Source organism: Hemiscyllium ocellatum, chromosome 37, assembly GCF_020745735.1.
Source record: "Hemiscyllium ocellatum isolate sHemOce1 chromosome 37, sHemOce1.pat.X.cur, whole genome shotgun sequence".
Lineage (NCBI taxonomy): Eukaryota > Metazoa > Chordata > Chondrichthyes > Orectolobiformes > Hemiscylliidae > Hemiscyllium > Hemiscyllium ocellatum.
The window spans coordinates 24,123,569-24,139,077 of record NC_083437.1 but is presented as its reverse complement, the minus strand read 5'-3'; the positions used below and the strand labels follow the sequence as shown (position 1 = coordinate 24,139,077).

The window sequence follows — 15,509 nt, the reverse complement described above, 5'->3', positions numbered from 1 at the left end:
CATGAAAATGTTGCCCCTTAGGTCCCTTTTATATCTTTCCCCTCTCACCCGAAACCTATGCCCTCTAGTACTTGACTCCTCCATCCCAGGGAAAAGACCTTGTCGATTTATCTGATCCATGCCCTCATGATTTTATAAACCTCTATAAAGGTCACACCTCACACTTTAGGGAAAAACAGCCCCACCCTAGAGCTCAAACCCTCCAACCTTGGTAACATCCTTGTAAATCTTTGCTGAACCATTTCAAGTTTCAAAACATCCTTCCAATAGGAAGGAAACCAGAAAGGCATGCAATATTCCAAAAGCGGCCAAGGCCACAACATGCCCTCCCAACTCCTATAGTCAATGCTCTGACCAATAAAGGAAAGCATATCAAACACTGTCTTCACTATCCTATCTACCTATGACATTATTTTCAAGGAACTATGAACCTGCATTCCAAGGTCTCTTTGCTTAGTAACACTCCCCAGGACCTTACCATTAAGTGTGTAAAGTCCTGCACTGATTTGCTTTTCCAAAATGCAGTACCTCGCCTTTATCTAAATTAAACTCCATCTGCTTTGTACTCTAAGGTAACTTGCTTCGCTGTTGACTATACCTCCAATTTTGGTGTTACCTGCAAACTAACTATACCTTTCATTTCCTAATATTTCCATATTCCGTAACTCTAAATGGTTAAATGTAACTAACTGAAAAGAGCTCTTCAGCTAGATGTAACTTTACAGAAAACTACTACTTGCTGTGAGAATGGGGTGGCTAATAGATGGAACTGATTAGAATACTGATATATTTGATCCATGATCAATGCATCGTTTCCTGACTGCCATCTGTTCGGAATTAACATTATCAGAGGATATTTAATACCAGTTTCTTTCAAGAAATTAAGGCTGCAGGAAGGGGGATCAAAAGGAAACAAATTCATTACAGAACTTCGTTCATATCGAAAATAAATTGCAAGACATCTTTCAGCACATGTTATGACGAAAGGCAGGTGAACTTATCAGATTGTACTCTTCATCAGAACTGAAAACCTAACCACCAAATTGTGCCAAAGACACAAGAAAAAAGGGTGGAGAAAAAGCAACAAGTATTGTAGTTACAAGGAGGAAGTCAATGACCTCAAAAGCAGCAAATGCTTCAAGAGATGTCAGGAAAACTAATCAGATGATTTAAAAAAAAACAGAAGATTCTGAAAATAGCCAAGGTTGTAGCAACCAACAACACCAATAGTTCTAGAAGAGGTTCCGTTGAAGCATTTTGAACAGTTAGGAGCTAAACTAAAGAAAACTCCAAGATAATAATATCCTAACAGAACAGCTCTCTTTTCCCAGTACTGATGCCAATATCCCATAAATTCTTTCTAATACTTCTAATCTACCAAAAGCAATGTGCATAGTGAAAGGATTTTGATAGACAAATTTGGTTTGAGTGAGTTAGTTAATGCAAAATTACTTCTTTAAAAGAAAGTTCACTGTATTGGTTGCCCAATGAAAGAATGTTTGAACTATTTAGGTTTTACTTTGTTTGTTACATTAAAAGTCTCAAAACATGGAATCCTGTCCTTTGGGAAACTCCCCTATGACTGAGAGAACCATTCTTTAAAAGCTCTGTCTTTGAGGATTGTAACAAATATTAGCAGTGGAACATTTAGAATCCTTAAATAATGTTTTTGGAAAATTTATTTTGCTATTTGAATTATATAATGTAACTGTTTTGGTAGGTAGTATTCTTTGGAAGATGTTATAGGTGGAAGGATAGGGAGAGAGATTTAGGGAGGGAAGAAGTTTTGTGGACACAAAAATAAATTACATTACCATCTCCATCAGGGTCAACAGCTTTGAAATGCAGTTTGTTCTCTTCATTGGCCTGTTGGAAATGCTCCTCGGTTTTTTCCATGATCCATCGCTGCATCTCACTCGCACTAATTTTCTTGTCGACATTGATATCAACCCTGAAGAGGAATACAGTACACTGGTGAGCCTTGCTGTTAAGCAGAAAATAATTTAATGTTTTGCAACACTGACAAAGCAATTGACATTAGATCTTGAAGGTGCTGTGATCCTTTGACATATGAAGAATGTGAAATAGCAGGAGTGGACTATTCGGCCCCTCGAACCTGCTCTATCATTCAATAAGATCATGGTTAATCCACATCCCTGCCTAACATTGATAACTTTCCATTGTCTTGTTCATCAAGTATCTAGTTCTGTTGAGAAAATATTCTAGAACTCTCTTTCTCAAAGACAGAGGAAACAGAGTTCATAATCTTCAGAGAAAAAGATTCTCATCTCTTAAATGTGACCCTCATTTTTACACAGTGACCCTCTATTCCGGACTCTCCCATAAGAGGAAACCTCTTTTTCACATTCATCATGTTCAGCACCCTGTAGTCGCAATCATGTTTCTGTTCTCTATAACTGTCAGCGAACACAGAACATTACAGCGCAGTACAGGCCCTTCGGCCGTCGATGCTGCGCCGACCTGTGGAACCAATCTGAAGAACAATACAAACAGAGCTACTCCAGCGGTTTGCCATTAACCAGTTTGGTTGCTAAACAGTTGATATGTCAATTGCCCACAAGAAAAAGCTACATTCCTTTCATGTTCAAATAAAGATCTCAGTCCTGTCGCAGCGAGTGATCTGGGTATCTAGATCTTAGAGTAGAAATTTAAGATGGATTAATGCCAAACAGATTTACAGCTGACAAGACTGTGCAAATGTATATTCAAGAAAGCCAGCTAGTGAAGGACAGAACAGAAAGCAAATTTTATTCAATCTAATATGGAGAGTGAAATATTACAACAAACCTCCCAACTCAACTGAAGTCCCTTCATACCTGCTCTAGTGAAACCTCAATTAATACACTCTACTTTTAATGTCAATGTTTAATCATATGTATTCATCATAAAGACTTTCCAGACAAATTAATTTATCTTATTAAAATTGCACTTGCAAAGTTAAATGAGTTACATCTCAAACCGTTGACGATGTTGTGCTTTTAGACTTGTGATTCAGTTCAACAAATTAAATTGCACGCTTCTGTTTCAAAGTAAAGTGTCACTCCCACAAGACAAGATTGTCCTAAATAGTTTTAACATGAACTTTGCTAAGCTAAATCACAATTGCCACTGATCACATGATGCAAATTGATCACAATTTCTGGAAGGATTCCATTCAGCAATTACCTGGACAGAACTCAGACATCAGCTTCGCAGTCCACAAATGTGAAAGACCACCAAATGTATCTCCAACCACTTCAAAACAATTTGCAACTCCATTTTTCTACTTTTCTCCATAACCCTTGATTCCCTTACTGATTAAAACTCTCAGCCTTGAATATCCTTAATAACAGATTCACAACCCTCAGAAAAAGTAATCCAAGGTTGACCCTGGGTATGGGTGGATTTTCTTACGAGAATAGGTTGACTAAGTTGGCCTTGATTCATTGGAGTTTAGAACAGAGGTAACCTCAAGGAAACAAAATATTATTAGCGTGTTTGACAGGGGAGATACTGAGAGATTGCTTCCCTTTATGGAAAAGTCCAAAACCAGGAGTATAATCGAACCTTTGAACCTTCCAGCTCAGCGAGCAAACATACCTCAAGGAGAATTATCTCAGACTAACAGGTTGCCCTTTTAAGGCAGAAATAAGGAGAAATTTCTTTGCTCAGGTAGCATTTCCCTTAAAATTACTTACTGGCTTCCTCAGCATCGAAGGTCCATATGAGGCAGGGCTTTACGGACCCAGAAGTCAATGTCACTATTGGCATGCCAATACCAATCAACAGACATGGAATAATGGTGCAGCAGTGCGCAGCTTAACAGAAACGCTGCTCTCTGTGAATGGTGAATCTGTGGATTATTTACCACTGAGGGCTGTAGAGGCTGACTCATTAGGTATATCCAAGATTTTCAATCAGTAAAGGAATTAAGGATAATGGGAATAGGCAGTTGGGGAGTTGAGGATTATCAGAGCAGGCACGGTCTAACTGAATGGCAGAAAAGACTATGAACCAAATAGTCTACTTCTAGTCCTACATTTTAAGTTTTTTTTTAATAAGAGGTCAGGGAGAGGTGGTAATTGGAAAATATGTGGTAAGTACTTCATTTCTAAAAATAAATACACACTATATTCATAAATGAATCAGGGACAGCCAATGTCATATCTAATGACTGCACTTAGTGAAAAACTACTGCTTTCACAGCTCCTACAAAGCGATTTTCATAATGCAATGCTTTTGGAAGCAATCATGTCTACTTAACTTCTCCAATAATTTCTTTGATTAGTGCTGACTTATGTTGTACAGTAATTGAATTGAGTTCAGCACTAATACAGAGCATCAGTTAGTAAGCTGCAACTATTCTGAGAAAAAAGCAGCCATAACCATTTAGAGGAAAACAGAAAACACTGATGATACATTGCCAGTCTGTCAGAAATGGAGTGAGAAAACTAGAACAGGGTTAAGGTACGATTTCCAGTATTCTTGCTTTCTTTTCTTAAATCCTGTAATTGATTAATCAGCAGGAATTTTCTTCCTCCTGCATAAAATTTATTGCCCACAATGTTTGTTTTGGACCTCTCTGGTTAGTCCCCTACAATATACTCTCTGTAAACAGGAGTTCATCCAAACTGTGTGTTATAATTTTCTCCAAGTCCCATCCATCCCTGTGCTCCTTGACCCGCACTACCTCCTAGTCTTGTAATGTCTCAATGTTTACATTCTCCAGGTTTTCAAATCGCGCCAGGGTCTTCTTATCACACTCCATCTCTGTAACTGCCTCACATATCTGTCTTTGACAAAATTGTCAGTCAGCTGTCCTGATATCATGCAACATGGTATAATTTGTTAAGTCTGATAAAATTATACCTTACCACAACCTGCATGAGTCTCACTTCCCAGAGTAGTCCCACTTTCTTGAATATTATGACATTTCACGTGCTCATCCAAGCATACTCTAAAGATTGTAAGGTTTCCCATCTCAGTTACCCTCCCAGGCAACGCATTCCATTTGGCTGACTAGAAAACTAAACTGGACCAATGTTAACTCTTAGGATGTCAACCATGATGGTAATCCTATTGAACATCAAGGTATGAGATTTGCATTCCCCCATGTTGAAGATGCTCATTGCCTGGCATCTCTGCAGCAATATGTTACTTGCCATTTATCAGGCCAAGCCTGGACATATACAGGTCATGTTGTATCTGAACATGGACTGTTTCAGTATCAGAAGAGTCATGAACAGTGCCAACCATTGCATAATCAACATTCCAAATTCCGGTTTCATGATAGATGAAAAGGTTACTGGGGTAGCAACTGAAGAGAAGGAACACCTGCACTTAGTGATGGCCAGCATCCACAACCACTTCCCTTTATGATAGGATTGTTTTTCAACTAACTTGCAAATTCTTTTCCTTCCAGATTTTAAATTCAATGTTAGTCTTCTGCAACATTGAGATTGGATCCAATGTCACCAGAACATTTGCCTGGGTTCTGAATTTAGTCCCTCAATAGTATTATCACCACATCACTGCCGAGCCAATACTGATCCTTCAATCAGCCTCACAAAAAGCAGATTATCTGGGTTATTACTGCATTGTTGTTTCTGGGAACTTGCTGTACATGCATTAGCTGCTGCATTTTTTTACATTCTACAAGTGACTAGCATTAGAGAATCTCATTGGCTATAAAGCCTTTTGAGACATCTGGCAGTCATTAAAACTGCTAAATAATTCCAAGTTTTTTTTAATTTTTACTCCTTCTCTACCTTTTGCAGTTTGGACCAAAGTGATCTGTGGGGGAGCTTCACATTCAGAGATACTGCAGTTAGACTAAATAAAGGATATATAAAGATATAAAGCAGCCTTTCTGGAAAAGAAAATAGTGCCAGAATTACAATGTTTTACTAAGGAAAAGACTGGGAAGACAGAAAAATACATTCCCTTCATCAAATGCTGGTGGCCAAAGCAAAGGATTGTCCTGGGTTCTTTTACATACACGAGTAGACCGAAAAGACCTCAGTTTAGGTATCACCAACAGTGCTGAACTCCCTCAATGCTACATTATATTTTGCCCAGCTCCTGGGGTAGGACTCCAACACAGAACCAGTGACACTCAGAGCAAGACAGCTCTCAACTTCTGGGTAATCCAAGATGGAGGACGGGAAAAATTTCTGGCTGTAACAGCTGCTCCTATTTCTGAGGTATTTTAGGTGTTGGGGGTGTTTTTCTCAAATTCCAGGAGTAGCAATTACTGTTTTATATGCTGTTGCATTGTTTTTCCAAAGTTCCAAAACAAAGTCAAAACAACAGCAGTTTAAGAGGAAGAGGAGAAGACACAGGAAGCACATGGTGAGGACAGTGCAGGAGACAGACAGAGAGATAACCTGCACAGTTACTGCCTTCGCTGTTTGAATTAATGTATCGCTGGACATCGGAGTGCATCTGGGAAAATTAACAAACAGTGAAATTCACAACTAATCTTGGAGGAACTATTGGGCGAAGTTCACAGCACAGAATCAGATAAGTTAATTGTTGTTTTAAGTATGTCCAAGAGAAAGGCTGCAGTAGTGAGTATAGTGGATTCTTTCTTGATTATATGTTTTTGGAGATAAGCCTCTTGATTAAACTAAAAATGTAAGCCATAGCTATTAATTTAACCTGGGGCAGTGCTTGTTGAGGAATAAGACAGTGTTATTTTCTGTAGATTGTGAAGGAACAAAAATGGCCTTTGCAGTGATATGTACTTCTTGTCAGATGTGGGAGTTTAGAGAGAGTTTAAGGGTTACTGTGGATTATATCTGCCATAAATGCTGTTGGATGCAAATCTTAGCAAATTGAGTGGATCAATTGGAGAGACAGAAACGATGAGGAATTTGCAAAGGCAACAGTATGTGATGGATGGCAGTTATAGGAAGAGGGGAAAGTCTCAGATACAGTCACAGATGGGTTAACTCCAGGAAGGGTGAGAGAGGTCGGCACCTAGTGCAGGGGTCTTTTGTGGATATACCCATTTCAAACAGGTATGCTGTATTGGAAAATGTAGGGGGTGATGGATTCTCAGGGGAACGTAGCACAAACAGCCAAATTTCTGGTATTGAGACTGGCTCTAATGCAAAGAAGGGTACGTCGGCTTCCAAGAGATTAATTGTGTTAGGGGATTCTGTAGTCCGAGGTACAGACAGACGTTTCTGTGGCCAGCAGAGAAAAAGCAGAATGGTGTGTTGTTTCCCTGGTGCCAGAATCAAGCATGTCTCAGAGAGGGTGCAGAATGTTCTCACGGGGAAGAGGGGCCAGCAGGAGGTCATTGTCCACATTGGAAGGGAAAAAGGTTGAGACTCTGAAGGGAGATTACAGACAGTTGGGCAGAAATTTAAAAAGGAGGTCCTCAAGGGTAGTAATATCTGGATTATTTCCAGTGCTACGAGCTAGTGAGAGCAGAAAGAGGAGGACAGAGCAGATTAATGCATGGCTGAGGAGCTGGTATAGGAGAAGGATTCACATTTTTGGATCATTGGACTCTCTTTAGGGGTAGGAGTGACCTGTACAAGAAGGACAGATTGCACCTAAATTGGAAGGGGACTAATATACTGGCAGGGAAATTTGCTAGAACTGCTTGGGAGGATTTAAACTAGTTAGGTTGGGGGGTGGGTGGGTGGGAGGGGTGCGTGGGACCCAGGGAGACAATGAGGAAAGAGATCAATCTGAGACAGGTACAGCTGAGAACAGAAGTGAGTCAACAATCAGGGCAGGCAGAGACAAGGTAGGACTAATAAATTAAACTGCATTTATTTCAATGCAAGGAGCCTAACAGGGAAGGCAGGTGAACTCAGGGCATGGTTAGGAACATGGGACTGGGATATCATAGCTATTACAGAAACATGGCTCAGGGATGGGCAGGACTGGCAGCTGAATGTTCCAGGATACAAATGCTACAGGAAGGATAGAAAGAGAGGCAAGAGAGGAGGGAGAGTGGCATTTTTGATAAGGGATAGCATTACAGCTGAGGGAGGATTTTCCCGGAAATACATACAGGGAAGTTATTTGGGGGGAACTGAGAAATAAGAAAGGGATGATCACCTTATTGGAATTGTATTATAGACTCCCCAATAGTCAGAGAGAAATTGAGAAACAACCTTGTAAGGAGATTTCAGCTATCTGTAAGAATATTAGGGTAGTTATGATAGGGGATTTTAACTTTCCAAACATCGACTGGGACTGCCATAGTGTTAAAGGTTTAGATGAAAAGGAATTTGTTAAGTGTGTAAAAGACAATTTTCTGATTCAGTATGTGGATGTACCTACTAGAGAAGGTGCAAAACTTGACCTACTCTTGGGAAATAAGGCAGGGCAGGTGACTGAGGTGTCAGTGGGGGAGCACTTTGGGGCCAGCAACCATAATTCCATTTGTTTTAAAATAGTGATGGAAAAGGACAGATCAGATCTAAAAGTTGAAGTTCTAAATTGGAGAGAGGCCAATTTTGACAGTATTAGGCAAGAACTTTTGAAAGCTGATTGGAGGCAGATGTTCGCAGGTCAAGGGACGGTTGAAAAATGGGAAGCTTCCAGAAATGAGATAACAAGAATCAAGAGAAAGTTTATTCCTTTCAGGGTGAAAGGGAAGACTGGTAGGTATAGGGAATGATGGATGACTAAAGAAATTGAGGGTTTGGTCAAGAAAAAGAAGGAAGCATATGTCAGGGAGAGACAGGATAGATAAGACCATAAGACCTAGGAGTGGAAGTAAGGCCATTCGGCCCATCGAGTCCACTCCGCCATTCAATCATGGCTGATGGGCATTTCAACTCCACTTATCAGTGTTCTCCCCGTAGCCCTTAATTCCTCGAGACAACAAGAATCTATCAATCTCGCCTTGAAGACATTTATAGTGTCCCGGCCTCCACTGCACTCTGTGGCAATGAATTCCACAGGCCCACCACTCTCTGGCTGAAGAAATGTCTCCGCATTTCTGTTCTGAATTGACCCCCTCTAATTCTAAGGCTGTGTCCACGGGTCCTAGTCTCCTCGCCTAACGGAAACAATTTCCTAGCGTCCACCCTTTCCAAGCCATGTATTATCTTGTACGTCTCTATTAAGTCTCCCCTCAATCTTCTAAACTCCAACGAATACAATCCCAGGATCCTCAGCCGTTCCTCATATGTTAGACCTGCCATTCCAGGGATCATCCGTGTGAATCTCCGCTGGACACGTTCCAGTGCCAGTATGTCCTTCCTGAGGTGTGGGGACCAAAACTGGACACAGTACTCCAAATGGGGCCTAACCAGAGCTTTATAAAGTCTCAGTAGCACATCTCTGTTTTTATATTCCAACCCTCTCGAGATAAGAGACAACATTGCATTCGCTTTCTTAATCACGGACTCAACCTGCATGTTTACCTTTAGAGAATCCTCGACTAGCACTCCCAGATCCCTTTGTACTTTGGCTTTACTAAGTGAATCAAGTGAATCCTTAGAAGAGTATAAAGAAAGTAGGAGTATACTTAAGAGGGAAATCAGGAGGGTAAAACGGGGACAAACATAGCTTTGGCAAATAGAACGAAAGAGAATCCAAAGGGCTTTTACAAATATATTAAGGACAAAAGGATAACTAGGGAGAGTATAGGGCCCCATAAAGATCAGCAAGGTGGCCTTTGTGTGAAGCCACAGAAAATGGGGGAAGATACTAAATGAATATTTTACATCAGTATTTACTGTGGAAAATGATATGGAAGATATAGACTGTAGGGAAATAGATGGTGACATCTTGCAACATGTCCAGATTACAGAGGAGAAAGTGCTGGATGTCTTGAAACGGTTAAAAGTGGATAAATCCCCAGGACCTGATCAAGTGTACCCAAGAACTCTGTGGGAAGCTAGAGAAGTGATTGCTGGGCCTTTTGTTGAGATATTTGTATCATCGATAGTCACAGGTGAGGTGCCAGAAGACTGGAGGTTGGCAAATGTGGTGCAATTGTTTAAGAAAAGCGGTAAAGACAAGCCAGGGAACTATAGACCGGTAAGCCTGACCTCAGTGGTGGGCAAGTTGTTGGAGGGAATCCTGGGGGACAGGATGTACATGTATTTGGAAAGGCAAGGACTGATTCAGGATAGTCAACATGGCTTTGTGCATGGGAAATCATGTCTCTCAAACTTGATTGAATTTTATGAAGAAGTAACAAAGAAGATTGATGAGGGCAGAGCAGTAGTTGTGATCTATATGGACTTCAGTAAGGCGTTCAACAAAGTTCCCCATGGGAGACTGATTAGCAAGGTTAGATCTCATGGAATACAGGGAGAACTAGCCATTTGGATACAGAACTGGCTCAAAGGTAGAAGACAGAGGATGGTGGTGGAGGGTTGGTTTTTCGGACTGGAGGCCTGTGACCAGTGGAATGCCACAAGGATCGATGCTTGGCCCTCTACTTTTTGTCATTTACATAAATGATTTGGATGCGAGCATAAGAGGTAGAGCTAGTAAGTTTGCAGATGACACTAAAATTGGAGGTGCAGTGTACAGCGAAGAGGGTTACCTCAAATTTCAACAGGATCTGGACCAGATGGGCCAATGGGCTGAGAAGTGGCAGATGGAGCTTAATTCAGATAAAAGCAAGGTGCTACATTTTGGGAAAGCAAATCTTAGCAGGACTTATACACTTAATGGTAAGGTCCTAGGGAGTGTTGCTGAACCTTGGAGTGCAGGTTCTTAGTTCTTTGAAAGTGGAGTCGCAGGTAGATAGGATTGTGAAGGTGGTGTTTGGGATGCTTTCCTTTATTGGTCAGAGTATTGAGTACAGGAGTTGGGAGGTCATATTGCAGCTGTACAGGACATTGGTTAGGCCACTGTTGGAATACTGCGTGCAATTCTGGTCTCCTTCCTATCAGAAAGATGTTGTGAAACTTGAAAGGGTTCAGAAAAGATTTACAAGTATGTTGCCAGAGTTGGAGGATCTGAGCTACAGGGAGAGGCTGAACAGGCTGGGGCTATTTTCCCTGGAGCATCAAAGGCTGAGGGGTGACCTTATAGAGGTTTACAAAATAAGGGGGGCATGGTCAGGATAAATAGACAAAGTCTTTTCCCTGGGGTCAGAGTGTCCAGAACTAGAGGGCATAGGTTTAGGGTGAGAGGGGAAAGATATAAAAGAAACCTAAGGGGCAACTTTTTCACTCAGAGGCTGGTACGTGTATGGAATGAGCTGCCAGAAGATGTGGTGGAGGTTGGTACAATTGCAACATTTAAGAGGCATTTGGATGCATATATGAACAGGAAGGGTTTGGAGGGATATGGGCCAGGTGCTGGCAGGTGGGACTAGATTGGGTTGGGATATCTGGTCGGCGTGGATGGGTTGGACCGAAGTGTCTGTTTCCATGCTGTACATCTCTATGACTCTAACTGAGCTACAGTTGACCCAGAACAACAGCTAGCATTTATATCAGTGACATTTCAGAGTAAAATTTGTATTCCCAGCACTTTCCGTTTTGAAAAGAAATGAGGACGAGGAAAATTTGCTCAAAACCGTGAAAGGTAAATCCAGAGAAGGAAACTGTCTGCACTTTGTAAATACATCTTCATTTAGGTCTGCTGTGGGTGTAAAGCAAAAACATAACCACATAAAATTCACATCTTCATCATTCTTTCCAAAAATCTCAGTTTTCTACCAACCATTGTTCTTTATCAATGTAGTTTCAGTGTTATTTTAAAATGAGTTCTTCATGTCTTTTCCCCACACACACACCATTCACCAAATGTGTGTGGGCACGAACCCGTTTCCAGGTCTCAGTGAATGCTGACTGTGAACTTTTACATAATACTACCTTGCAACAATAGAGATATAGACATCTCCCTTGGCAATATAATTGGAAAGGATTAAACAGGGAGGCAGTTAATGTTCTGACGTCCTGGGTTCAAATCCAGTCATGGCAGATGGTGGAATTTGAATTCAATAAAAACGAAAACATCTGGAATGATGACCATGAAACCATTGTTGGAAAATATAGCTCTGTAATGTCCTGTCAGGAAGGAAAACTGTCATTCTCATGTGATTCCAGCCCCACAGCAGTGTGACTGTCTCTCAACTGCCCTCCAAAATGGCCTAACAAGCCACTCAGATTATATAATTCATTACAAAGTCTCAAGATACAGCATGTGGACTGCAGGTAGACAGCTTACCACCAAGAGCAACTAGGCCAGGCAATAAATGCTGGCCAAGGAACAGACTCTGATAAGTGAATTTTAAAAATGCAGCTCTCTGGTCCTGGTTGTTGAAGCACCTTTAAGCCAAATGAAGAAAAAATCCATCAAATCTCATGTGATTTAGATTTTTGAGAGACATCACTAATCATGAGCAAAGGTGGATTCCGTCAAAACTGATTATTCCAAAGCTCATCCCTCTGTCAATCATAACACTTTGACTCATGCAGAGATTTCAATGACTTAACAGGATGTTTTGCAATTCTAGCATGGTCCTTTTACATGGTCCTGCCAGAGATTCACAAAATTCAGGCTGGTCTCAATTTCCATTCTGACCTGCATTAAGAATAATCTCAGTTTGAGATAAATGCAATCAGCTGGAACATTCCTTGAATGAAGGGGGAACGGGAATACCTTGCAGGGGCCTGTCCTTGATTACTTGCGAAAGGCTGTTCAAAAGCAAATTTGTAAATTACGGATTGGAGCTGTATTGTGTACACTAAGTTGAATTCAAGGAAACAGATTCACTTATTTACTTCCTATGGTGCCACATCTAACACACTGCTTTGCAAGTACTGTTAAATATGGTCCCAGCAAAACTCTGGCTCAACAAACAAACAAAAAAAAAGGAAAACTAATAAGGCTACAAATTAAGTCTCAGCACCATAAAATGCTGGCTTGGTTCTCTTGTGACATAGTGGTGGTAGTGTCCTTACCCCTGAACCAAGAGGCCCAGGTTGAAGTCCCACTTGCTCCAGAGGTATATAATACCATCTTTGAAAAGATAGATAAGAAAAATAGGTTAAATTAAGATATAGGTCAGCTTGTGTTTACATAAGCTGAAAAGTGCAGCATTGGAAAAGTACAAGAGATCAGGCAAAATGTTCTACATTCCTGGTGAAGGGCTTAAGCCCGAAACGTTGATTCTCTATTTCTTGGAATGCTGCCTGACCTGCTGTGCTTTTCCAGTGCCACACTTTTCAACTGATTCTAGTATATGCAGTCCTCACTTTTGCCTTATGTTTACATAAGCTCATTTAATGTCTGCAAGCATTCCACACAGTCCTTTGGAGAGGCAGGTTGAAAAATATACCTTGTAGCTAAGGTATACTATAGCATTAGAATAGAAATACCAATGAGAAAGGTAGTGCACAGGTTAGACAGAAGATCAGAGCATACAAATGCTGTCAACTGAGTGTGGGTGTTTAGCAAAACAGCCACGAAACAGAAGCAGTCAAAGGGTACAAATATAGATCAAATGGCGGATATCAGAGGGTGGGGAAGATTTCAAATGTTTAGAAAGTACTATGGTATTGCACATGCAAAAATTTTAAATACAAGACCTGCAATGTTTTGAAATTAATATTTTATTTAGGGCACACACCAAAAGCTGTCAAACTTTTAACTGCAAAATACATGTTCTTTTATTTCCTCCCTGCGTAGCTCAACACTGTTTCCAATATTTTGCTGTGGGATTTTAACCACCCTGAATCAAATCTATACTGTTGGAGTTTCCCCAAAGCTCACTATGCTGCGTCAACTGCATGGCAATTGTCATTTCTTCAACAAAAGATAGATCACACAGGATGCTAGGCAAGTCAATAGCTGGGTGTCTGCAAACCAACTCCAAGTAGGCGAGTCAGCATGAATGTCAAACTGGCCACTAAATTTATAGTAATAAACAAAGCAAACTGTGGCAGAGCATCACAAGGTTCTTTCAGCATGGGAAAGCTCAATTCCAAGTTAAGTTAGAAATAGCGAGCAGTTAAAAATAGCAACAGAATGGTAAATGCAAGTGAGGTTCCTTTCATGTATATCTTTCATTATACACATGTATTGTCACCTAAGCCACACAGATAGAAACACAAGCCCTGGACGAATTGTCTAGTTAAAAGTGAATGCGAACAACATGCCTGGTGCAGAGGAGGGAGCCTCCTGAATTCCCATGTGTTAACAGTCCATTCTATACCCATCTCAAAAGTAGACAGACTGCAAACATAATTAATTATTTCAAGGTTTGTGACCATAGGCAAGGCCAGCATTTGTTTCTCACCCCTAATTGCCTATGAAAGGTGTTCTGCTAGACAGATTTCATAAAGTAGTTAAGAAACAACTACACTGCTATTGGATTGGAGTCTCATGCAGTCCTGACCTGGTCTAGCCTGCATGATTTTCTTTGCTAAAGAACAGTGAATGAATGCATTTGTTTTTAAACCAATTGATATCATGGTCACCAGATTAACTTTCATCTTCTTGATTTAATAATCAATTGAATTTAAAAGTCCAAACTCCCCATGGAGATTTAAAAACACTCCCACGGCATGAGTCCAGACCTCTGGTTGACTCGCCCAGTGACATTATCACCACATCACCATCTCTGCCACCTTATACCAACGACATCAAGGAGTATGGGGATAGCATGGGAAAATGACTTGGAGCTGGATAATCAACTACCTCAGGATGTCACAAGCAATTTACAGCCAAGTAATTACTTTCTGAAGTGCCAACTGGCACGGTGGCACAGTGGTTAGCAGTGCTGGCTCAGGTTCAATTCCTGCCTCAGACAATTGTCTGTGTGGAGTTTGCACATTCTCTATGTCTGAGTGGGTTTCCTCCGGGTGCTCCAGTTTCCTCCCACAGTCCAAAAAAGTGCAGGTTAGGTTAATTGGCCATGCTAAATTGCCCATATTTTTAGGTAAAGGGGTAAATGTAGGGGATTGGGTCTGAGCGGGTTGCTCTTCGGAGGGTTGGTGTGGACTTGTTGGGCTGAAAGGCCTGTTTCCACACCAAGTAATCTAATCTAAAAGTGCAGTCACCATTGTAAAATAGGAAGTATGGCAGCTAATTTGCACATAGCCAGATCTCTCAAGCAACAGCATTATAAAGGCAAGATTGTCTTTATATAGACATTTATTGAGTAATAAATATCAGTTAGAACACTGGATAGCAGTGTTCAAACTGATCAACTTCAAAATTCATAATATCTTTGGTATCCGCCACCAACAAAAGTATTAAAGTCTCATTTGAAAGTAGCTTCTCTGACAATGCCGCACTCCCTCAGCACCGCACTAGAAATATCAATCTAAATTGTGTGCACAAGTTTCTGGAAGTAGGACTCAATACAATAACATCTGGACTAAGAGTCAACCCTGTAACCTTAAAGATGTCAGTGAGCTAACAGAGAAATGGATTATCAGATATAATCCATGCTCATAAGTGTTCTGCCATTTATTATATACTTTCCAATTCCATTTGACCTCCCAAAATGCATCACCTCAGTTCTCTGGATTAAAGTCCATCTGCCATTTCACCACTCAAGTTTC

The 15,509-nt window shown here is 40.7% G+C and overlaps 1 protein-coding gene across 1 annotated transcript in view; it reads right to left on the bottom strand.

The window, feature by feature from the left end:
• sdf4 (stromal cell derived factor 4) overlaps positions 1 to 15,509 on the bottom strand; it is an 82,595-nt gene that overhangs the window by 32,183 nt on the left and 34,903 nt on the right. The window contains exon 2 of the mRNA XM_060851997.1: positions 1,815 to 1,951. Coding sequence (XP_060707980.1) covers positions 1,815 to 1,951 — 137 coding nt within the window. The remainder of the gene's footprint in view (positions 1 to 1,814; positions 1,952 to 15,509) is intronic.